Consider the following 26815-nt stretch of genomic DNA (forward strand, 5'->3'; position numbering starts at 1 on the left):
TCCAGCAGCCACTATAAACACAATTTGTGCAAATACTTAAATGTATGCCCCAATCGGACACGGAGAAAAATTAGGACCCGTTACCAAATAGTAGCTACGTTTATGTGTATGCGGACGTTTGATAACATTTATTAACAAACAACTAATTAAACTAGATACAATTAGTTTCGATGAGGACAAATTTATACTTAATTGGTGCCCCCTAATAATCTTATACTTAAACAACTAATAATCGATTTCGCAAAGACTATTTTGATAGTTATTTCGAGTGGCACGTAGCGTATTACATGGTACGTAAGTGGACATTGCCATTTGCCAGATCTGGGAGCAGACTGGAGGCAAATTGCTACAACATACATTGACCCTTCTATGCGGCTCCTGCTTTCGCTATCAGGTTCTACGTCGTTTGCCGTTCACAATACGGCGAGATTGGTTGTGGCCACCTCTCTCGGTCTCTGCCCTTTATGAATGACTCAACGATATCCACGACGTATCCCCGCTATGGACGTCAGGCAAGCAACCGAACTGGTGCTAACGGGGGCTCCCGGGCGAAGGGATTCTCCCGTGCTTCCCGCGGTGCGAAATGTCCAGACGATGTTCCCTCCGTGGTGCTGTCCTCTTTGTGATCTTCACTTCTGGTTAATGCGGAGGCCGAGTAACAAGGACCAGGGTCAGGAAGCGGCCACACGCTATCTGCCGTGGTGTTCCCCTACCTCACTACACCCTATCTCAACCGATGGATCCCCACATCAGGTCCCTCCCTGCTGGTTACATATTCCAACCTCCGCTTGTTTTCTATCTTTCATTTTTCTCTGCGGTGCAGAAGGATAAGAATATACGAAAGACTTTTGGATGGACAGATCAACGGAAATGGAGAGCTAGATAAACAGATGACCCATAATGGGAAAGCTATCTTTCCACCTTCAGCAGCTCCTCTGTTATAAATATATAGACAAAACCGATAAGAATGACCCGTGATCCTTAGCCTGTGGTTTAGGAGTAGAAGACAGCTGCGTAGAGGCTTGATAATAAAGCGAGCGGCGACAGTGTCACAAATCAGACTATAAAGTCGGCTGATTATTGTATATGCCGTAGTGTCAGTCAAATGAAGTGGTACAATTTGACGCTCAGCCAGACCAGTCTTGTTCACTTTCGCTTGTCCATGTTTTTACCATCCATTTAATGTCGGCGCCGGCACTGCTACTGGTAATGACTACAGGTGGACCGGGTATCACCATTTGTTCGAGCAGGTCGCTTGCCTGCTATCTGTTCTCAACCATTCGTTCATTGGTCCCTCTTACCAAACGGAGATCGCGTGTCCGTCGAGACGTTGAGCTCATATTGCATTTAATATATGTGCCAGGTAAGAGTATTGAATTCAATAGAAAGCTTGGACATGTGACCCAGACGGCTGTGCGCGAATTAATGATAAAACTGAAGAAAGCTGAATTGTGACTGATGAAGTCGTTCGTTCTATGGCGAGCCATATTTCTCTTTCTAACTGCAGCTCTTGACATATATACACTACCAGCGCAGAATTACGACTTTACAGAACGTTAGCAAAAACAACAGTAATTCAAGTTACTCTGCACCCCCTTAGAAAATGTTGGGTTACCCTTGGTGGGCTGTTCATTCACCAGGTCACTTGTTACTCACTTATTCAATAGGGAGACACAGAGTCCGAAGACGCTGCTGTATTGGACAATACAGTTTCAAACAATATAAGCTATTATTTCACATGTCGCTTGACCCAATGTCAGCGACGTTTGGACAATTTATTGTTGTGCTCCTAAAGTATTCCGGGTCGAAAAATTGTGACTACTCCGATGCTGCTGCTGCACCTATAAAAATAACAAGCCGAAAAGATGGGCTATCAACAATAAGTAACAAATAATAAGATACTTTTAACCTAAATGTATTACTAAAGTTTTACGCCAGTACAGAATATTAAGCCTATTAGGACCAACTCCGTAATAAGTACCAATGTGCATGATCTAAATGAACTAATATTGAAATATACTTTATTAAATAGTATTTTATATATGAATTCATTGTTTGTGTTGTCTTGCGTCAATATAGTTGCTACAGGAACTTTGGGTTTACAGGTAGAATAGTATTTAGAATCAAGGACAATATCGAGCGTTACAGAAGATGTTTATATTGACCGATTTCGTCCGTACTGTGAAACTAAAATTCATATTAGGAAAAAAATGTTCATACGTGTTTAAACATACATTATAATATCGTTTTTGTATCAAACGGGAAAAAAAGTCGTTTCTACTCTGCCTCGTGTATTTATAATGGCACCATCCAGCCGCCAGCTGACCGGTTGCGGAAGGCCAATTTTTCTGTATCGTTGGCGTAGGTACACCTTTAGTTAGCAGTCGAATTAAGTAGCAACAGTCTAGCTATCCTGCCATTCTATTTTATTATTATTATTATTATTATTATATTAATTATGCGAGAAATGAGCACATATGACGCACATGCCTGATTAGAAATTTTTCCTTCCTTAGAAGCGCGCCCCGTACACACGACTATGTCGAAGATACGCTTGGCATAATGCATTGCTATCAAATATCTTCATTGCTGTCGCTCGGACTAATACGCCTTCGAGATGCTGCGGTCTCTAACATTATCGAGGAGCGCTAACTGTAGTTAGCGATTTGCTGACGGTCAGAATGCATTCTGGTCTCAACAATGCCTGCAGGAGCATCGCAGCAGGTCTGGCAGTGACGTGTCGAGTGTGAACGCTTTATGGTGATAACTTTCGGCATCTGGCCAGGCTCGTTCGCCACCTGCAGGGTGCTGGCTCGACCACAGGCTGACTACTCGAGCCTGTGGTGTGGTCAAAGGCCCCACCAAACTAAAGCAGAGAATTAGAAAGGGAGAGAGAAAGAAGATGCAAAAGACAAAAACTAGAATAGATGGAGTGGCCTGGATACCTATTTAAGCACTAAGATAAAGGCCACCATCGCTGCTACTATTGATTCCCAATACCATAACTAAATACACCACAGACCCGGACACCACTAGTACGAAGCACGATCGCTTGGGTCGCTGCTGCTAAACAACCATCCCGGTAACGCTTACGCGACAACTACGGCTGACTCTGAGCACCACAGCAGGCTTGAAGGTTTCAGGTAAGGCTTTTGGCGGCAGAATATGGAAACGACAAGTAAATACTGCTGGTCGTGCTACAGGCCAATCAGCTGTCGGATAGGGGATCCCACCGAATCAGTAAGGTCTTTTAACCGGCCGGTTAGCGCAGGGGCCACCAACCCTAAGGTATACACAGGCACCGACATTTCTTCCTCCCATCGCCCGCCTGCCCGTATTTCCCAAAAAGGCCCTCTAAACCTCTCCGGCCCATAACGCAATCTTCGTTGCTAGATCCAAACATGGAACATCCATAGACACCATCGACCCGTAAACAGTCTTTTCCTGTGAGATAGTGCAGCGTCCTGCTTCTACCAGTTTATACAACCAGCCACCTTTGCTATGCTGAGCTACGTTCCCTTTTGTTGCCTCCTCTATGCCCAGTTTTTCCGGTTGTTTGCCCTGTACCTTCCCTACGCCCTACGCCTCAAGACACCTTCTGCTAAATATACAGCCGTCATGCGTCGAAGCACCTCGCCGCCAAGATGGTAGCCTTTCGGATCCCCCATGGCCTTCGATTCTACCGCTGTGTTGGTGAGGGAACATACATGCGTACTGGCTCGTTCGTTAGCTCTGATACCGGCCTGTACTCCTTTTGCATAGCTGGAGATTCTATTGACCAGCCGACTTGGCACTAACTGAATCTGCGCCACAGCGTATTTTAGTCAGGAATCAGAAACATAAGTCTTTACCAAATAACTTGCATATATTTGTATTTTTTTTTCTTAATTTAATAAGTTTTAATTTTCTGAATAAAACGTTTCCTCTTAATGATGCAGGTCGATGACTGATTGCAACGCGGCACTTATAGATAACCTGAGGAAAAACGTGCAGATCGTATCTCATCAATGTTTTAATACTTGGTTCTCAATCGTAGCGGTGATTAAATAGATATAGATGTATGGCAAAGCAAAACTGGCGCAGATTTGGAAACGTCCAATCTCTGATGACAGTAATGCAAAGCTCATGGCTTTAACCTTGAAGATTTCTCATTAAACTAAATACTATTAGGTAGTAGATTGAATCTCTATTTTCATAACGTTACATTAAATGTACTAGCGATTCTAGAATAGGAATTATTATTTATTTTTGACATCGTCTATATTAATCGAACTGATAATATCTATAATCAATAGTGCAAAATAATATATAAGCTATAGCGTATCTACAAATTCTTCTATTAGTTAGTACGATAATAAATAAGGTTCTATAGTTTTATTGAAACGGTATAGAAAGCGATGATCAGGCAGTTAAGTAGTTCGAAACAGGAGAGCTTCCGTAAGCGTCATTCTTTATAGCCCACTATAGCTGAGAGGATGCCAGAGCGTCTTGGACACAAATGCCTTTGAGGTCCAAAAGAACAGATCAAATAGAATGAACCAACCCCGGTCTCAGTGCACTTCAGAAGGCCGCTTCGAAGACCGCGCCACATAAGCGGGAATGGCTTTTCGTTATGTCTCATTATCGAAGTTGTGCTCTACTCGTTCTCTCGCGACCTTCTATGACTTAGCACTGCCAAAGTGCGCTGGACTGTACGGGATTCTGAAATTACAGAAGACTTACTTGATTTTTCCTGCACTTCTGCCTGGTAGAGTAGCAATATTGTTTTCTTCGTATACTCGTTTCTTCTATACTCGTTGCACTAACTCTGTTAGCAAGAGAATTTTGCTGATATAATTCAATGGGCAAGTTCATCGTCAACAGATTCCTAACTTTTCCGAATATTTCTTTAAATTATATATATATATATATATGGGCAAATAAATAAAAATAATGAATGCATATTAAACACTTGTTGACTAAATTGAAGAATACTTGTACAATCTCAAACTAATAGAACGAACAGAATCTAGCTAGTCTTATGGAATAAACTGCGTAGTCCTTCAAAGTATTATTACTAACTAAATAATTTAATGCAGTTCATAACTTGTACAGCGATATCCACGCATTCGACTGCTGGACGGTTTTCTTTTTAATACGGTCTCAATACATTTTTAGTTGTCAGGCAAAATAAGTTAGACCTCAGTACAGAGTCGTTAGGTTATGTCCAATTTAACTTCACTGTCTAAATGAATACAACAATTTAAACTGACGATAACTTTGCTGACTGGATTTTATTGTTATGAAAAATTAAACAAATAACGAATCGATTTGTTTTTTCAAACATCGTACAAAAGTACAGGATTTGTGCTGCATATGTTTAACAAAAAAACTTCAAAAACGTTGCGTATAGTTCCTAGTTAAAACAACAAATTGTAGTGTGCAGTTTTTCTTGAGTTTGTATAATCCCTTCTTTAAGACGCAGAATGGGTGCATTGGCGCGCACAGCTGGGGCCAAACAATGCATTGATGCACAGCGTAGTGTCTATACCCCGTCGTATAACCCCGTCGAATGAACATAACTTCGTTAGGACTAACACTCCCCCTCCGTTAAGCTTCACTCTCTGTCAGTCTTTGAGCTTCATTGAATAATATTACTGACTGGCAGAAAAGGTGCTTCTCTACGGATCAGTTCATCGTAGTCACTTAGTGGATTCTTCACCTCACCAGATGAGGTGTGTCCGAACAACTTGTGTATCCCGAAGTCCAGTCGCGTCATTTGCAGCCTCGGAAAACTGCTGCCGCCCAAAACACTTTTTTTTTCTTCAACACCTCTTTGGCTGTAATCGCTCCGAACACTCGCCCTCTGATTGTAGCGTACATCAACTCCACAAGTCCCGCCAGTTTTGTTGTGAAAGAGGTACCCTCTCGGTTTTACTTGATCAAGATGTTGTTTCTCGCTCTTGTCCTTCAAAATGGGACAGGTTACTAAAGTGTGAATAGAGTGGTTTTCTGCCTTTAGTTGCAACGGTCACACATGACGGATGAAACTTTTGCAATCCTGTATAGGTAACACTGAAAATCTACGTGGCTGTAATGATTTGGGTACGTGGAAGCCTAGCTTTCCTCCGAAGCGCTCCAGTAATTTTGCCATGTCTGGGGTCAAGTGACGAGCCCCGGCTGTCTTAGTCCCCCGCAATCCAGCCACGCTTCCATGGTAACTTCATGCTAAGCTTTTTTGGAAGCCTCAAACCCGCTATTCTATGGTCGCTTCCTCCCTTAAACCTTAAAGGGCCACGGGGATGTTCCAGCCAAGGCAAGGAGCACTGACATACTGATTGACTGTCCTCTATGCCCGCAAAATTCACAGTGCAGTAGTCCGTTATACCTTACGAAGGCACTTCTATTTGTTTCGAAGCCTGCAGGCGTTCCTAATAAAACTGGATAGCCGAGAAGCATTATTGCCTTGGTGACGGATGTTAGGCGTCTTCGCTTTCCTCTTTTCCTTGGCCCATATATATATATATACATATTAGGTGAGATGCTTGTTGGAGCATCTGCTGCTTTGCAAGCTTTCGGCATAGCTATCCTGACATAGAGTAGCTCATTAAGTCTCTTAGTTCCTCGCACACGTTTTCTTTCTGTGAGCAGAATCCCCCGTTTTAATCCGGGACAAGCTTTCGTCGCTTTTACAATTGCGCCCACTGTTTCATTGTCGTATAGCACCATGTTCGCGGCGATTTCTGCCTACGCTGTAACGGCCAGGTTCCCTAGATATACCAGGAACTTTACACTGCTCGAAAGATCTCGCAGTTCTAAGACATCGTCGTAAACAACGTTCCATACAAGCGGGCCCAGCATAGAGTCTTGGTAAGCACCCGCTGTCATTGGAAGTATCATTCCGTTTAGGTAATTAGATACCATTCGCGCCAGGTACGACGGTACAGCCTCTTACTCATCGATTTAAGCATTATCTTCCATAGAATATACTGGAAGGAATTATTGATGGCCAAATACCGCCACAAATTGATTTCGAATCTTGAATGTCGAGCAATGTATGAAATTCGGCTTCGGATGCCATCTTATTTTGCCGTCAAAACCGAGCACCTCTTGGGGATTTCGAACTGCCTCAGGAACATCGGACCATGTTCCCCCCCAAATGATCGCGGTGTATCCACGAAGCTTTTGGCCAAGGAGGTTATCAGGCAGAGCAGCTTAAACTCCCCGTTTCCTTTTGGGATGAGTACTTCTGCCTTTTTCGAGACGGCCGGAAGCAAACCTTCGTGTATGACCCTTGTGGCTATTGTGACCACCAGCTCCGAGGACTTCTTGAAATAGACTTTGACGATACAATTTCTTATCACGTCTTTATTTCACTTTGCAATAATTGACAATTGAACTACGAACTAGACTGGTTAGAAATAAGAGAGACTTACTTGACAATAGGTCCATATACCTTTATCCGGCAGCAAAGTTTAATTGCAATTATAGTTTGTACGTACAAAGCTATTTAAATGGTCGAAGAGACAGTCACCAGGGTCGCGAAGACGACCGAAATCATTAGGAATTCACTCAAACGTTTCTCGTGCTGCTATAGCACGGTGTATCACGACTAAGTTTCCTGATCGAAGTTTTGCTTGAGATACAGTAATTAACCATAGACGTTACGGTATAATCTGCACGTGGAGCGGCCTTTTACTTGTGACATCCTATTCGTAACTAATATCGACTATGTCAGGATATCTTTTGTGACGAATAAAGTGTTTAAAATTCTATAGTTGAAGTTTTTAAAATGTAATTTTTTGAATCGAGTGAGCCCCGATAATACTGCATTAAAACAACTGTAAATCGTGTTTATTATTCTGTTAGGTATCAATAGTTTTCAATTTGCGGCTTATCTTGGTTCCTTTTTTTTGTATATTGAATCATCTCGGATCTGAACTATGAGGCTTTGCTAGAAAGGTTATCCAGGAGAAGAACCTACAGCATAACTAAGCCATCTTCAGTTACTGGTCGAAATCCGCGAAGGGCAGATTTGTATTACGAGGTATCAGTCCCGATGAGAACTGCTATATTCGCCTTGTTTCTTTCCGTCGGCTGTTAGCCTAGGGATCTTGTTGGACTTACTTGAATTTTTCTTCAAAAAACCTACGAATCGGGACAAAAACCTGCCGTAGGAACCATAGGTACAATACAGTGAGTGAGCGAATCTATCGCACAGGCGGCGTAAGCAGGCCTAAGTGAAAGGCGTCAATATACTGAGCGTAATAACAATTCGAGTTCAGTTTACATTATTTTACTTAAACATTATTTATCCGCAGGTTCCAATATGCAAATCAACTAGAAAGAAAGGTCTCCACAATGTTGTTCTTAAACCGTTGAAGCGAGCGTCGAGTTTCTTTAGCCCTATTGCTGATTCGTATCTTATGTTGTAATTTAATGTCAAATTGCGTTCTCCTTTTTTTTTCCAAGACTTGTTATTTGAGGCGAAACTATAGTCTATAGCGGACCTACTTCATTGGTCCTCATAATCGCTTTTGCGACAATTCCTAGCCAATATGAACGCCATACTGCTTCACTTGATTATCAAAAATCTGGCTGATTTCAATATTATTTCCAATCAAGTCCATGGCAAATTGTCAGCACATGTCTGAATCGTACATACAGATTAGAAAGGTAAAAGCGAAACATAACACACCAGAATATGTAGCTTTATTTGTAAAATTAAACGTTCAATCTGTATACGTCATAGGCTAGTCTCAAGCCTTAGCTGACGCAGAGTATGATTGTATCAAGTGGCTTTTACCGCTGGTGATCAGAGTAGTTTTCGGTTGGGTATCTTCATCCTAACATGCACAGATATTGTACATAGATATAATATCGCCATATGGCAAAAAGCAGATAGTTAGTTACTCAAGTTAATTCAAAACTGGTTTAGCTACTGTCATAGATTCAGCTTGGGCTTTCAGTCTTTCATACCTTTCAGCAGAAGCTAAGGCAACGCTTCCCCAGCCGAAACAGATTCTGGGTCGTGGCAGGAATGCTCACCTCTCTCGCTGTCCTTTGCAAGAAATGCTGAGTGATTCATGCCCTCTTGCTCGAACAGCACACTTGAAACAGGACTTCCCGAGATTATGTCTTCAGTAAAGGAACCTTATTCTTGCTGTCAAAGCTCCTAGTTAAAAGTTATAAAAAGGGGCATGCTTTGTAAAATGCGGTAAAGTGGGGGACCTGTTCTCCGATAGCTTTTGATTCGCCTACCTGGTTGAGGGGAGTGTGATATTCTATTGGTGCAGTGTGAGAAATTCATAAAGACGTTGTTGATAATATATGAAAATGTTTAAATACTATTCTTTGTGCTTGAACATTTTCTTCATTTATGTCCTTTAAATATATAACAGATCTTTAATGGCGTTCTAAGGACTAAAGGAAACACTTTGATATTCAGATCTATCTCATTTATTTAAGGTCACCATAACGTATACTGCGTCACTGTTGAACGCGCGAGATTGAACAAATCAAGTAGAATTACCTACCCAAATACATCTGTGATGCTTAAATCATTAATCGTATCTTTATGTATAACTCAAAAAGTAGGCATTTATAGAATTTTTTGTTTCAGAAGCAGCAGTGACTATTATCCAGCCAATGCTATCGTTACCTTTAAGTCGCGCAAAAACGTCTTCTACCAAGAAATTAGCCTAGGACCATTTTAACGAAGTAAGAAAAAAAAAATCGTCGTTCTTGCGCTTGAAATACATCAATTAATTATGTCTGAGGATAAACGCAATTAGCAAATAATCAATATTATTAGTAAAGAAAGTTACATTTTTTGGTTATTATCTAGTGTCTAGTGTAAAAACAACAATAACAGTGACAATAAATCCTTATCTATCCCTTCATAACAATAATATCGTTGTTAGAAAGTTGAAATACGTACAAGGTACCTACAGTATGCTACTGGTACGCCTGTGTACCCCTATTGAAGGCATTATACATTAGCACGGTTCGACAAATAACGAGAAATGCTTGCGGAGTTGCTCTGACTTCCCTTAAAGACTTAATACCCTTATCTCTATCCGTAAGACAATGGGTGTTATTCAGCTACGCTATCAGTGGCCATCAAAGCAACATACGGAAACGCGGCCCGCCGCGACAAAACGAGGCTTGTAAAGGGTGATACAAATCGCTGGAAGCAGAACAAGCAACGACCCGTTGCAAGAAAAGCAGGTTACCACCTCCGACTGGCAGATCTATTTATGGCTTATATTCGTTAAGTGTCTCGACGCTTTTGCAGGACCACTCAGCTGACAGTCATCAGCTCGTGCCTACGGCCAGTAGAATTTAAAAAAAGTCGTTAGTAAACAGGATAGATAATTTACCACCTATAGATGTCACACAATATAATCATGTTGGCCTGATTCTATAGGTTATAATACCGCTGGACACTGGCATTAATTACGTTGTTCTTAATTGTTTCTATTTCAATATTAAGATAACTGTGAAGCAAGTTGTAAAAATACCTAATTTAATTGAAGACAATCTAAATGCACATATAAAGCCGTTTCTCGAGTTTGCAATTCTCGTGTGAATCGCTTATCACATATGAGAGGCTGATGATTGATTATGTCAAATGTGTCAGATATATGAACTACGTCATAGGCAAGGTAATGGCATCTGATTTTCACCTTTCACTCTGTCAGGCCGTGACGGGAGTGTAAAATAATTGGCAGTAAAGTGCAGCCGTACCTCCGTGTCGTCGTTTGCTTTCATAGTAAACTGATTATCAGGCTGTTACGGGGGTCCGTGTGGAACATGCAACAACCTCTTTCACATTTTTCATTCGACTCAAATAGATCAAGCACAACAGCAAAGTAGATAAGGAGGTGCACACCTGGAAAAATATCACGTTACTTAAAATGGAAGCTTCGAAAAAAATCGCTGTGTAGTACCTTCACCAACCAGCCACGGTTAGAATTTTTCAGATACAGACAAAAAAACATTTTCGTTGATTTGAACTTACATTGCGCTCAGCCAGGTGACGAATGTCTGAGTCGCAACGTAAACTTACTTTGAATTTCTGTGGCTTTAAGTTAAGCTGAAGATGTAGGAGAGAAAGTAAGAATTGACGTTGATATATGGTTACTGATCCTACTTTTTTCATCACATGTAATGCTCACTCTGTTGCCTCCGTGTGATGTGACAGATAAGCCGCGTTACGGAGTAGAGGGGGCTAAACGCCGCTCGAGTTTTGGCCCATCCTTCTATCTATGTGACAACGGTCAAAGGGAAGGCGAAAAAATAAAGTCAAGGCCAATAGGCTTCCGCTTTTAGCGCCACGACCAACCGTTTCTGTATTCGTTCCTCGTCATTTTGCCTGCCAACATAACTGCACGTCACGTTTCCGTGATAAAAGAGTAGGCCTAGTTTAAATTGTGAAACACGACGTTTCGTATGCGTAGAATTGAAGATAGAAGACACTCACCAGAAATGTAGCGATGCGCGAGAACGTAACGATCCTGTTTTCCCTTTATGTAGCAGTCATTCACTCAATATCCCTACCGGGGATACTCTATCTACAGCAAGCCAAGCTGCCTTTAGGAGACAGAACACGGCGATATTACAAGGGTGAAAGTCAGCGGTCAAACTGAGCTCGGTGGTAGTTTGTGTTAACGTCTATGCAGATTTTTTAATCAGTAAAATGTCTATGAACAATCACTCTATGAGGCGCATAGCAGGCACAGAAAGATTGTCAGCTTTTTTTCTTTTAATGTTTATAATTATTATAATAGCTTGCTATAATAAATAAGCCACGGAGGATTAACAAGCACATTTTTTTTGTTGTATTTTCTGTTTGACATCTTTCTTTTTCCTCCTGTTTTTCATGCTTAGTAATATAATAATGAACTTACTATAGGATTTAAGTTAAAATGGGATTAAGATTAATTGCATTGAGATAATTAAATTTTGGGAGAATTAAAAGTGCTTTATTGCAGGAAGCTACAGGCAATGTACGAAAGCTGCGTCCCAGTTATACACACCTTTCGTAAAAGCCTTTTGTTGCGTTCCGCAGTAGCTTTTGGGACCTACAGACAATATGTGTTCGTTAATTACTCTTTTTATATCATAAATGAATGTCTGCAACTGAGAAAAAAACTTATTATTAGACATTTAGTTATTTCAAAATACCCTCGGAATCACTCTACATTTTACAGGAAAACTTCCGTTTAATAATTCCTCCCTGTAATATTTTATCGTGTATGTGTTCTGTGTGAGCAACATCAGCGAAATTGCAATATCTGCCCTGCTAATTCGCTGGTATTTATATCTATACGTTCGGTCCCTCCCGTGGAACCAAGGAAGGTTTCGAGAGACACCTCTCGGTCGAATATAGCACAAACACATGCTTTCGGCTGTTTATCATAAGGCCTTCGTGATACCCCGCTAGGATACGTTCCAGTATCACAGAATTTTAAAAGGTTGTTCGATGCCGAAATGCAGGACCGTCTACTGACATCTGATAAATGACGTGCTCCTTATTGCTTTTTATAGCATTTTGCTATGCCTTTGTCAGATAGTCACCCATAAACCTCCCATCCGTTCTGCTTTCAAATGTTTTAAATTTTATATCCGATACCATTGGTTAGGTCTTTTATCAGACGGTTGGCTCCCAGCACGAATCCACGCTCAGATTCGAATCCAGACCAACATGCGTCCCTCAAGTTTAACAGATATATACACTATTCACCATACTATTACCGAGACTTGCCTGGTCTGCCCGCCAAAGATGTCTCATACACAAAGGAAAACGGTCGACGTACGAGCGTGTCAGTGTCTACTTACCTGTCTAAGGTCAGATTGCGAATAAATTTTTTTCGAGAAGAGCTAAACTTCAATATTAGGATACTAGAACATTGACAGAATTCTATTTTCTCTGCCGTTGTACAGAACTCGAAATTTGATTTTGTATACAATTCTGTGTGTTTCAGTTGAATCTATGACAAAAAAATGAAAATTCGACATAAGATTACAATATGTTCAGAAAATTGTGTCATTTATTCATTTGGGTGTAAGCTGAAGTTTGACACAGTGCAAAGTAGAAATTAGGTGTCGTAATTAGACGGCATGTGCTTAAATTAAAGACTGCTAAAATCCTGCACTATAAATAGTTAAATACAGAATGCGAATTGACTCTGGGTCTATTTTTCGGTCATTTAACCGTTTGCAGGCATCATAGGGGTTCGTCTGCCGCTGCAGATTGTATGTAGCAATCGATTTCGCTCTTTTGTTTTTTAACACTCATTGGACGAAGACGTCCTGTTGTTAGGCGGTCGTTGATATTGAAGCATACAGCTTTTTAACCCTCTGGCGGATCAAGCCTGCAACTGAAGGGTCCTACTATTTAAAGCAAGAGTTAAGAAAGTTGCAAAAAGTTTTCTATACACCATAGGTGTACTAAGTATTAAGGCTGTGGTGAACACAGTGGCCTTATAATCCACCGACGTGTACATCGCACCGTAGCTATAATAGAGAACAACGGCTCTATATATGTGCCATGATACTGTGGCTTTACAGAATCTATCTTTGAATCGGACATAAAAACGCTTTCATTATTTTGACTGAAACGCAGTAACCTTATATAGCCACGTTACAGGCTTCTTCGCGGCCTTCAATTGGAACCCCGGTTTGTATTCGGTTTGTATCAAGTTAGTACCAGCGAAAGCTAAAAACTGTCAGAATGATAGTATATTTGGATTATGATACATACTATACGTACTATTTTGCAAATAAAATAGGTTTCAGGATTAAAGTATCCTCCAAGGGGCGTCGTTCGGTAATATGTACTCAATATAACAACAGACAGCCACACCTGACGGAAACCTAGGTAAATCAAGCGGAACGCGTGGTCGAACAAAAGCCATAGAAATTGATAGTTATGGCTAATTAAAATGTTAATTAATTTTAGTCAGATGAAACTGATAGTTTGGGAAACGAAATTCCATTTGGGATTAGACAAACTTATCAGGGATGTATGCGACCACAGAAACGAGGCTTATTTAAGAAATCATTTCCTATATTACTATATTAGATTACTATATGTTTTGATGTATTATACAACGTATGCAATTAAAGAAATGAAGCTTAATTAAAGTGCATCTGGTGGGGGCGAGGGGTGTAAGTAATTTTGATATGAGGGCTTCATATATTTCCGTTAACTGTAACAGACAGTGCTGTGCATCAACAGATTTCACAGATCCGACTCAACGCCAAAGAAATTCGTTCTACCTAAACGGTGAAGAGCGTCAAAAAGACACGCCACACGGCTCCTACATTTACGAATCTATAGTCTTCTTTCCTTAGAGTGAACGACGACGATACTCATTCGGAATAATTTAATTGGAATGAAATAAACTTATTTTCTTTTCTCAAGATCTGAAGAACTGCATAGAAAGAAGGCGTAGTTATCTCGAACTTTCGCCCCCAAGAGGATGATCGGCACGACATTCCTTAGGTCAAAACTTTGTATCAACTCATAATAATAGATCATAGCCGTTCGAATAACACTGTAATACTCATGTGTCTACTACGTCTAACGCCTATAGGTTTGTTTTTCGGTTATAGGCCAGGCTAGAACTTTCGTATTGTTCATGTAAGTGTTTCTTTAAGCCGATATTGATATTCTCAGGAAGAATCTTTATCTGAATCGACGGGGGGACGGGGGGGGGGGGGGGGGTGTATATGATTGTTAGGTAACACTGTTTTGTATTGTAAACGAATTAAATGGGCATTAGTAACACGTTAACTATGCTATTGTGCATGATGCTGTACAATGCGGCAGGTAAATAAGTTGCCATTGAACGACAATGATTGGGTTAATCTTGCCGCTGTACCTTCGGACGCAACCTCACAATATTGTTGATCCGATACAATAAAGGAAAAATAGTGATGGTTCCTTGAACTTTTCAATTCAAGTTTTTCAACTTCAGTCAAATATGAAGAATACAAGAAATACGAACGTTTCGAGAACACAACGGGTCGTTATTAGCGATTATATGGTTAAGATATTAATTCTGTAGTGGATAGTGCGTTTGAGTGACCGGGAGTTTACAGTTCAAAGAACATCGTGACGGTGTTTCGTACGAAGCTTCTGTGTACAGCCATCTTTCGTTTATCGTCAAAATGTTATTAACTAATCAGTAAAGTTTTGGCAAAGTAATATCTAAAGTAACAATGAACTGCGAGATTTTTTAGATAGTAGCTTAAAATGTAATCGTGAAGTCAATTCACATATTCCTCACATGGATCAATCGAGTCTCTTATGAGCCAACGTTCTTACGTGCAAAAAAACAACGTCTTAAGCCAGACGTTGTTTTTTTGCACAGCTTCAACATATATGATTACGCTATACACCTAGGATTTCTGTTGATGCATGGTAGTGTTAAGAAATGATAACGCCTAAGATGACCGACCTAGGTTTTGACAGCAGGATAGTTTCAAGCACAAATGTGTACAAGAAACAAAGCACAGCCCACACAGAACGAAACACATTGAAGCACTGATTTGATTAGAAAAAATACAGCTCTATTTTTTTTTTATTAAATAGTTTATCTTTTATTAAAGGTTTTAATTTAAACTTTGTCGTAATCTTGTTCTCTCTAACCGTTCTAGGGCGTTCGAACGTTTCTTTACTTTCTTTTGTCCCTGTAAATCAGACTTGTTTATCTATATTATAACTCTCCGCGGCGCGCTAACAAAATATCGGTAATTGTTATCATTTTGCTATTGTAGAAAAATTGTTTATAAAGTAACGTACCCTCCTATTATCGTTAGCTTAAGAATGTAGCATTACCTGAAATAATAACAAACATAATAATTCTAATATACAAATTGATGATAATAATAATAATTCTCGATTACCGGTAATAAACATAGGGGATGACAGTAGCGGTATGGACTCTTGTTGATCAAATAATTGAGTTCATAAGTTAAGGCCCCTTAGTAGAGAAAAATAGTCTTGTTCTACTGTCTTATCAAGCTCTTCTTCATAGGATATTCGCCAATTGCTAGTTTTTTAGGTGAATCAAAATGGCCAACTTCCTAAACAGGCTGACATGCACCAGTCCTATCCAGTACAAAGACTGACAGAAGTCAATTGTGCTCTAATGTTTGTTTCAAGTTTGTCCGAGATCGAATAGATGCGAAAATGTATGTGATAAAAATGCGGCCTAATAGTATTTGCGTCGCCTCTGGGAGTGGAATCCGTTCTAACCTTTTAATAGGCCCTAATATACAATTAAAAACGAGAGGTTACCTAGAAACTGGGTCGTGCAGAGCACGCAGCTAAGCTACAACTTAATATTCAGCCCCAATTGTTTGAACCATTATTGGCATAAGTGTCAAATATGGGTTTGACTAAGCAACTAGTTAAAATAGAAAACTAATTAACAATAGTCATCATAATTATTCCTATTAATATTGTTAGTATCATTGTATAGATTAAAAGAAATCGCCCACCGTCTATCGATGTCTTTATTCTACCGTGTGCCGTACGTATTCATAATGGCATATGTTTATTGGGAAGATTGCTGCGTCGTTTGTGTTGTGGGATTGGTCCTCTCGAGTTGAACACTCTTCGCAAGCGTTACAGGCGCGTTGGACTCCAGCAACACGTTTCATTATTTTTTTCTTATTTTGCTAGTTATTATAATAGCCAGAAATTATGACCAGAGGCGACCGACTGGACAGGAGTGCTTTGTCTTCATCAGTGTGCTATCGTTACCACGCCCATTATCGGTCTACACATATACATACATGCCGTTATTATCATTACTATTTTTAGCAGATTTATTTTATTCAACAAGAGGAGTTCTTTATGTACAACAACGCGGAAACGTGACGTTTCCTCCGTGCGGACGCCGTTACCGGGGCCATTGTCTGTTTGGCCTGCGGGGGCATTTTCCGACGCGGGCTATTCAAGATATACGTTCGGAAAGCGCAGAGTCCCTGCTGTCGGCGGTGGCGCTGAACCCTTGTGTCATGCTCAGCACACTATGTTGTCCCCCGCCCTGGTTCCCTTAGCCCCGTACCCTAAATATGTGTGTCCGAAAATCGATAGATGGATTTTTGTCTCTTTCAGCCTAGCACGTTGACTCATTTCCTCTCGTCCCCTCCAACTCTGATCCCTATATTTCTACCCTTAAAAATAGAACTGAAGATTTATACGTCATTGCCTTGTTTACACTCGTTGCGACCGATTCGGTTCGACATTATGGGGACAGCAGTTACTATATCAGTAATCCTACTTCACCATAGGGCAAGGAAGGTGGTGTATAAAAAATTCTTCGAGCTCTGATTAGCGGTAGAGCCGTTGACGTGTTCCCCCTTTACAGCATACCTTCCTTTCTGTTATCACTCTCCTAATTCGTTTCAGAGTGAGTCGCTACCTTTTTCATGATTTGCCTGATTCACTTTGGGCTGCTGTTTGCGTACTGCCTTTATTCCTTCCGGTTCAAGCCACCCCCGACACGCATTGAGAAATATATACGTCTCTGTATATGTATTGTGAAAAGTACTGCGAGTCTGTTGGCCGTGTGCTTGCATATTTGTGTTTTGTCGACGTGACAACTGCATGAATACGTAAAGAAGAATATTGACTATATCTGTTATTTGTAGACGAAATTATGGTGATACATTTTGAGGCTCTGTCTATATCTAGCTCTGCCTGTTTACGGTGAATGCTAAGCATCAATGTTTTCGGCAGTTTACAATAACAATTGTTTATACGTGAAAAACTACGTCAGAAATGCTACTTAATTCAAACAATGACGGCATTGAAAATATTAATGGTGCCGTATCCCATCATCAACTCCGCAGTGTTCTTACTTAAATCAAAATCCAGCAGGGTGCCGTTCACACTCAACGCCCTGTATCGATTGATGCTTTGATTGAGGAGCAAAGCAACCGTAGAATAATGTAACAATGTTACAGGTGATCTTGGGCGTTAGAATTAAGTATTCTTATGTTAACACAAGAGGAGACATTTGATTTCGTTCTAAATATCGCCTAATTGTAGTTAGCGCCATAACATCTCTAAATTTGTACAAATCCACACGTACGATGTTCTTCGCATTTTGGTGGTGACAAAATTTATAGAAATAAAAAGTTATTAGTTAACGTTTGTTATAAATTGCGTCCGTCCAACTTACTGACTGACCTTGTCAATTTTCAGTTCAGATTTCTTAGCAACGTCAACAGTAGCGATATCCATGAAAGTATTGCAAAACAATGACATAGAACGTAACATTCACGCGGCGTTCTATCTATACAAACAGCAATAGACCCGTCATGAATTTTGATATCGGCCTGCATAAATATGAAGCATATACAAACAAGCTAAAATAGCCGTGTCAGATCAATCTCTCAATTATCCCAGTTAATTTCTTCTCTACAGTGAAGCGAACGGTCTTGATATCTTCAAAATGTCCAATAATCTTTCACTTCAAGGTTGAAAAATAACAAACTGTTCATTCTATCTGAACTGTCATTGATTTTGTCGTTTGCCGCGCACAGTTCCTGATATTGGTGATCGATCATGGATTGTTTCCTGATGTTTAAGACTAACAGAAAATGTTCATCTTTTTTTTTAATAATATCAGTAAATCTTTTGTGACTAACAATTGTCTTTTTTCAGTGACAACTGTCACGTCTGTATGTTTGTGTGCCCGCACTAGTGATAATTTTTTATGTAATAAATGTGTTGCCAAGGGCCAGTTAGTTAGTCGTCTATACGTGAACCAGCATTATTTTTATCACGGGATACGTCGTTCACTTGTTTAGCTCTCGTACGGACTTTATCTTTGTCTTTTTCTGACTACACTGTACAACTAAATGCACCCTAGCTGACCAAACTACAACGTTAAAAGAACATTTCGTCGACGTCGGCTTTCCAGAGAAGGTCTAAATGGAAAACAAGATCGATGAATGCACTTGGCTCTCGTGTGATTCAGATTTCCCCAAGCTTAGCACGGATACATTCTCAAGATTGAGTTCATTTGCGTCAACACTTCTCACATATATAGACATCTTTGTTTCACGCGTCCTGTAAGTTTGGTGCTGTTTCTGACTGACAGTAACGCTCGTCCAATAAAAGTTTACAGCCTTTGTTCCATCGCTTTGGGTGTCCTTTTTCGCCGTCCTTATATATGCGTGGTATGAAGCAACTGATTTGCCGCCGTTCGCTTTAAGCTTTATCATGTGCTTTACACGCAATGGCTGCTGTGGTAGTCAGGTTCGTTCAGCCACTAATACATCTCCCGGCTTAAAAACCCTCTCTTTTTGCAAACAGCGGAAGAGAGCAGAGGGGAAGAACTAGTCGTGTCACGAGTAAAAACTGAAGTAGTAGCAGTGGATACGGTAGGGCTAGCATGGTACGCCTGAGATATAATCCTCTACTAACAGAAAGACGTTGGTTGAGGTGATGGCAGATTAGCTTCTAGTTTTTGCGAGTTGTTTAATCAGAGCTTCACTGAATCACTCCTGATAGTTCATCTGTCAGGTTTGGGTTAGTCGTTTAGCTTAGGTAGACAACCTGTATCTGGCAGTGTTTATCGCTAATTTACTATTAGGCAAAGCTATGTCAAAGTAAATCTATTTGAAATGATTTGTCACTCAGGGTCTTGGTCAATTTAAGGTACGCGACAACTCCGTAAGCAGATAGCAATTATCAGGAACATCCGGAAGGTCCGGTATTCCCTTCGTTCGCGCTATATGTGGTAGTTGTTGCCCCCTACCGTCTTCATACGATAATTGAATGTTCTCCGCATGTTTTCATTGGTACTGTTCTTTGCTGCTATTGCTGCTGGTTCGTTTTCGGATGCTCGTTTCCACAGCAGTTAGTTTATCATTAGGATGGAGCATTTGACATAACCACGTACCCACGGACGTCAGACCTGTGTGTGGGTATTAACTGAGAGTCGGTCACCGTCGAGCGGGGGCAGTAGACCGGGATGATGCAGAGGTGGCGGGGGCGGCGAGTAACTGCCCGGAAGGACAGGGGCCTACGGATGGTAGAGCATCACGAATAAGAAGAGATCATGATCATCATCGTCGTCGTCGTTGAGTGTCAATCAGTCAGTAAGGTTGGAGAACCAGTTATCGTTTGGTAACATCATGTTTCACAATATAGCCGTCGGACAACGTCGTCGAAGTCAGAGACGATCACGGCGAAACGACGTCGACGGTAAACGATTTCGATAGTCGATTGGATCATGATGCCGTTGCCGTTCGATCGCACCAACCCGAGCAGTGTCGAGAAAGCGCAAGCATATGAAAACAGCGAAATAAGCAAGACTTGAGATTAGTGCAATCTTAAGCACTTCTGCACGTTACAATTTAATGACGATCATAGTAATTAAAAGAAACGTTGTACCGTGCCAAGCATGCGTGTTGGACTGACTAAATTCGCAATTACTGGAGGTCTACCAACTAACGAACAGTAGATATATATAAGATCTCTCTCTCTCTCCCTATAAAGGGAGAGAGTGAGAGCGAACCTTTGGCAACAAGCATGAGAGCTGTTTGCAGAACTGCAAACATACTTAGCGTTATCTGTTAGCTGTTTAACAGTCTAATCGATTTATAAACATTAAGCATGCATATATAAAAATATAGGTAACTAATAGCCATAAATAGGGTCTATTTATAAAATATCGTTGCATGCATGATCTTGTGCTGTGTGAAAAGTAGCCAATATCTGTGCTAGAGGGCGTCCAATCCATCTTTCTCGAAACGCCAAATAAATACCGCTATTTGCCGAAAGAAGCTATCGACAAGGTGAACAGTTTGTGGTGCCGTATTTTCTATAAGTGTAAAAAAAATAACGTAAATCAAATGGTTTTCTAAATTTAGCAAAGACTGTCTGCAGGTTTATGTCGGTCACGTTTGTCACACTTCTGGCGCGACAGCCTATTGAATTAATTGATCTCGGTGATTCGAATAGTTGTAAATTTAAAAGGTAGAAGGCAGGATGCAGGCTAATGGTTGACATGTTAGTATAAGTAAAACAGCCTAGAACGTCGTCAATGCATGCCTTCTTTGTGATGTAGTTATAGAAAATGTGTAGTGTTCGTTCAGATGACGGCCTGCTTTGAAGGACAAAAAAGCCTGCCTAAGATGAGAATCAGTTTTCTTTAATTGAGGTCACAGTCTTCGAATTTTCTCTGATCTCGGAGCTATCCAGGATTCTCTCTAATAGGTAATCCTGAGAGTACGTAGCAACTGGATGGACTGTTATCCTCTCGATACGAATTCAAAAGTGCACTGAATTAAACTGGTCATAATTCTGAACGCTACAAGCTTATTGGGTTCCAGCTGATAATTCTATGTAACCCACCGACTCCGTGCGACACTCCACTTATCCTCCACTCCGCTAACGGAATAATCATTACCTGCTATATTTGCACCCGATATTTAAAGTGTTTTAGATTTTTAAATTTGTTGATTCGCTGTCATGTTGACTAAACATGAAAATGATTAGCTGAGCGAGTTAAAACTCAAGCTTCTAAATACGACAAATGGTTTCCAAAAGGAGATGTCGATTAAATCTTATTCGTTTTGTTGCAGGACTGAAAAAGCATAGAATCGGTCTCACTAACTCTATATGTTAATGCGGACGTTTGTCCGTTTCTCATGCGCGTATATGTCGAGTGGATCGCGCTTCCTGTGTCTTGCAAGAGAAACACCAACAACATATTGATCGATCGGATGAGTTGCCATTTTCTATCCACCACGGAGTAGTTCAATAGCCAACTGTCACATCTGCCTTTTGCTGTTATTAGGACGCTACTCATAAACGATGCCGAGTTCTCGGCGATGCTGACCTACTGCTTATGCTAGTTACAATAGTTGGTGTGACTCGCACATTTCTTGAAGCACATACAGATACGGTGGACACACAACGTAAACGAGTGATTTCGCTTGTGCGATACGGTGAAAAACTACGATACTGGCAACAAGATACGTCAGTAGCGCTAATGGAAAAAACAATGGCAAGCTTCCACATTATTACGTTAGATTGCACTGCACCGTTTGATCGCAGCAGATGATTCCAGTGGTTCCCGATAGAAGCACGGTAACATAAGGCAACGATCGTATCGTCGTTATTGTTGACTTCAGCTGTCGCTGCTGTCGCTGCTGCTGCTGCTGCTGCTGCTGTTGTGTCACTGTTGTTGTTGACGTTATTGGTGGCGCTTGTGTCATTAATTAATAATTGAGATGTTCGGCAGTCGAGCGGAACAATACGAATGAAGCAGACAACAGTAGCAACGATAGCAGACGTAAATCAAAGTGTCTCGGCGCTTATCGTTGTACCAACTGAACTGATGATAGTATCGAGTTGTATGACGCATTTAGCTTGAACGTTAGGCATATTGATGGACGATAACCTAAACACTGATTCGTGTTAATTTTAGAAATGCATTTGGAAGATGTCGATATATGTGTGTAAGAGGATCGAAGTATTGGTGCGTTGCGGTGAGCGAAGATGTTTTCCAGTTTATGAGGAGCACATCTTTAGATCCGTCCTGTGCCTGTGACGTGGTTGTCGCTATGGTGGATACCGAGCATTGCCATCGCATGGCAAAAATAGAACAATAGAGGGAGCTGTGACTGTTTGTTAAACTGGGAGCAACTGGTGTGCATCGCATGCTTGTCTAATCATTATAATAGACTATAGTAGACCTCTAATCATTTCTATCGTTTCATAGTTTATTCGGCTTGCATTTTGTGGGCTAGATGCGAAAGAGGCAAAAATGATACTGCCCACAACCCGTCATCTCTATACCTTTGGTCACGATTGTATTCCACGAGCTCGTACTAATATTATGATAATTATGTGATTAAACATAATAATCATTATCTAACTATATGGACTTTGGTTAGTTATATGTGTCATGACATATGTATACGTTATAAACACATAACTATATATATATATATATATATATATAGTACGTTGGTGGGCATCTAAAAGAAGGAATTCTTTCCTGGTCAGCAGAAAGAAAAGTGCAGCAATAAAATAGCATACGTGGTTGGTATATAGAGCAGAAAGGCCGCAATGTTTTGCCGGGGTTTTGGATAGCTTGATTGGTTTTTATTTATTTATTTTATTGTCTATACTTTATTAATTGGAGAATGAAAATTACTATCGCGGGCATTTTTCACCGATATTATTTTTTGTCTGTTTTCTAATGCTTGCTTCGTTAAATCATTTACTGTATAGATATTTATCGGTGCATGTAATAAAATTACCTTTTCATGTATCGATGAACTGTTGTATGTTGTTAAGACATATTATAATGCTAGATGTTTCGTATTGTAGATATTGCGAGTCAGTTTTTTACAGTCTGTCATTTTTAATGATCATTTGTTTTAGCGCTATTATACTGTCATTATAACTCTTTGTATCGGTTAGATGAAAAAAAATGTTGTTCCATTAGAGTTAAGTATGTTTTCGATGTTTTAATAGGATCCCTCGCGTACCCTTCCTCCGATAAGGGGGCGGTCGTTCTGCGTGCCCGTGATCGACATGCGCACCTTCGCCCGCATTGCCTCGTACATCGTCATCTAAAATGCACGCATTCACATAGTACAATAGAGAAGCTGTCTCAATTATTATTATCATTAGCATAGAGCAAATAGAAAGAGTGAGCTTCGTTAGATTTCTTAGCTCCGGTTTCGTCCTTTCTGGTGCCCTTTGTCCAATTTAGAAATGTCCGTAGAGATTAGTCGTAGTGGTTTGTACCTTTGCATTATAAAGTTGTGCCGGACCCCAGGTTCTCGTGGTAACGACATGTCACTGCCTTCGTTTCGGGTCAAGCAGAGGGTGGATTTAATATCGGAAACAAAATACTAATATGGCTTTTTTGTACTAATACACCGACAACCAACCATAAAAATCGACTAAGTAACACGTAAAACGTGAAAATGTACGTTGTGTACGTGCATAGTTAGAATATAGGAAGGGTTAATTGCATGATAAAAATGCTACAATAGCAGACAGACATACAACTAATTGAATTCGACTTAAAGTACAACATTAATCAAATTATTGATTATATCAATAAAGTTCTTATATACACCATCCTAATATGGGGAACACTTTTATATATGTATATCTACAGTGGCTAAATAGGCGAATTTGTGTGAGGGGATAGCTATCAGATCTCCCAAACGGTGATATACTGCCAATTACCGTTTTGCAACGACCCATTATGCTCACACAAAAATAGGCTCAGAATATAGTCCTGAACGAGATGCGGTGTAATGATCCAGCAAACAAGAATGTTAGAGTTGTCTGCTTACAGAATAAACGACTAAAAACCACTTAGGAGAACGGGAAATTTTCCTTGGGTCGAAGAGTCCTATTCTAGCATGTATTTCCGGTGCAAATACAAATGTTTACCGTATCAAGACGCCGTAAAATATTTAATTTGCGTTGTGGATGATTAAGGTACGACGAGTCCCTGGTTCTACGAGAATTGTCGGCGTAACAACGGCACAATCACGCATATACACATCCACCCCTACCATATACATTCCTACCGGTCTAATTGATCGATTCGTTAGTAGCCTGGAGATAGCGCAACTGTTATTCCGCATGGGCTAATTCGAACAAGTTAATCAAAAAATTTAATCTCAGCTCAGAGAAAACAGTTTAACGGTCGCCAATCAGGATCAAAGGTATTGAGATAGAATTTATAATTGAAATTTATCAATATGTTCTGACTAAAGTCTATGATGAGCCTTTAATGTATCTCACGTCATCTGTATAATAACAAAATGCGCCAAATAGGCAGTTGATCCGGTCTGTTGGCTAACTTATAGGAATCGAGGCCAGCACAAGTGTTTTTTCAGATCTGGCAGACTTATATCTACTTAGCCTTTTTTGTACGAAAGCTAAGATATCATTAAGTGCGTTCAAATCTATCTTCGATTTCGAACGAACAACTCTGTACAAACAAATCAAATAGAGGTTGTTACTTTTCATTGCGAATAAATTCAAATAAAAAAATACGGTAAGAGATTGGGGAACGAACTACTAGTGTCATCGATGAATCAAAGCTATCGATTGACTGCGATTTTCTTCTCACCTTAGAACGGGCGGCTTCCATGCGTGCCTTGTAGCAGAACTCCACTAGGGCGACGATCATCGCAAGGACGAGTCCGCCGATCAGGATATAGAAGCAACCGGCCACGTTGCTCAGGGTCAGCTCATTCTGGGCTGACTCCTTTAACCACAGATGGGGTAAAAGATTACAGGAGAAGCCCGCATCAGTACCGATAATGCTTTAACACTGCTAGCAGTGTCATACACAAAGGTCCCGAATCTAACATCCAGTTCTACCGTTAAATATTGTTTCAGGCACTGGCTTGAAGTGCGGAACGAACTGTGTCTATGCTTCGTTTCAATTCTGAAGCTCACCTATGTGCTCTTAAATTTACTAGGCAAACACGCTGCCACGGTGCCATAATGGGGACGTTGCGTCTAATTGTCCATTGTTTAAATCACTGAACGTTTGCGATCGAGGCGGCAATCATTTTCATTGTTTCCAGAGAACTTGTGTCGTTTGGCTTAAGAAGAATTGATAACAAATTGTAAAAAGTCTTTAATGCACTACCTGACAACCTTCTCAAAATTTTAATTGCACATAAAATAGTCAGTTAATCAGAATAAGGGAGGCAATCGTTTGGTTTTATATCACATAGCTGTTCGTGTTGGAGCAGCTCCCGCACGAGTTATGCGGCGAAGCCCAAATGGCTTTTAGGCTTATCGTAATGGTGACACTGTTTTCTGTCAGCTTAAACAGCCGAGTTAAAATTTCGGAACGTTTAAAAAATCTTTGATCGCTCACAGCGCAAATGATTCGACCGCCCAGGAACCGCTGCAGAAACGAGGGACCGCTCTGTACACCCATGCTAGATAGAGCAAGGTCAGAAAAAATACCGGCTCGAATGGATTTTTTAGGATCTAGACGATAGAAGCACGTAAAAAAGTGAATACAAACGTTTTTAAGCCTTAGCTCGGGGCAGTAAGTTCGGTCTTGTCTGCAATATCTTATTCGATGCTACCATACTCTACTCATTCAGAAGGATACATATGTGGGTATTCTACGTGCTCATAATAAGGCTTTGTAGGGCGCGTGGGCCAAGCGTCACGAGAAAATGATTTTATTCGACTTGTTGCGGCGGTTACGGTTCATCGTGTAGACGTATCCTCAAAAGAGAAGCATTATATCCGCGCCCCGGCCATGGTCCGTAGCATCGGCAGACCGAAAGAACGGACCCGCCGCCTTTGCGTCGTGCTTGTCGCCGACCCAACAGCAAGAGATGTTATCGTACTTGGTCTTGACCCATGTTCATTTATATAACAAATGGTCCAAATATTAACTCGAACAGCAACTGGCCGTTGAAGCTGCACCTTCCTAAATGAAAATGTTCGATAAAATATTTCCCTATAAATTCAGGTGCAAAAAGAAACTCCATAAGCTTCCAAAGAAAGCTTCGCCTCCATAAGCTGGAGGTAATCTAGAAAGGGCCACATGTCGTTGCGTTAGCATGGGTATGTTTGTATGCACAATTAAATAGACAATGATAGTTTTGATTGTTTATTTTACACATCTAATAGTACTCGAATGCCTGCTTATAGAGATGACACATTATCTAGATCGTTCATACAAAATGAATCTGCTGGCTTATCGGTTCTGTATATAAGTCCTGCTAAGCCACCTTTTTTTTTGTTTATATGTTGTCGTCAATGGCCACAGGTGATTAATATTTG

At 40.5% G+C, this 26815-nt stretch overlaps 1 protein-coding gene and 2 long non-coding RNA genes across 3 annotated transcripts in view; 1 reads left to right on the plus strand and 2 right to left on the minus strand.

Moving 5' to 3' along the window:
- Window positions 1–4359: 4359 nt before the first annotated feature.
- LOC111263504 (uncharacterized) lies at window positions 4360–10383 on the minus strand. The gene is made up of 3 exons (XR_002682267.2): window positions 9931–10383; window positions 8959–9154; window positions 4360–4701 (listed from the first exon to the last, which is right to left on the minus strand). It is a non-coding gene; the product is annotated as an uncharacterized LOC111263504 (long non-coding RNA).
- Window positions 10384–15564: 5181 nt separating this feature from the next.
- LOC111263501 (glutamate receptor 1) overlaps window positions 15565–26815 on the minus strand; it is a 78728-nt gene continuing 67477 nt past the window's right edge. The window contains exons 14-16 of the mRNA XM_022838624.2: window positions 25128–25265; window positions 22063–23601; window positions 15565–20036 (exon numbers count right to left, since the gene is read on the minus strand). Coding sequence (XP_022694359.1) covers window positions 23497–23601; window positions 25128–25265 — 243 coding nt within the window. The 3' untranslated portion in view covers window positions 15565–20036; window positions 22063–23496. The remainder of the gene's footprint in view (window positions 20037–22062; window positions 23602–25127; window positions 25266–26815) is intronic.
- On the plus strand, window positions 22578–25072 carry LOC111263502 (uncharacterized). Its single transcript, XR_002682266.2, has 2 exons — window positions 22578–22669; window positions 23504–25072. It is a non-coding gene; the product is annotated as an uncharacterized LOC111263502 (long non-coding RNA).

This window comes from Varroa jacobsoni, unplaced genomic scaffold, assembly GCF_002532875.2.
Source record: "Varroa jacobsoni isolate VJ856 unplaced genomic scaffold, vjacob_1.0 scaffold_772, whole genome shotgun sequence".
Taxonomy (NCBI): Eukaryota; Metazoa; Arthropoda; class Arachnida; order Mesostigmata; family Varroidae; genus Varroa; species Varroa jacobsoni.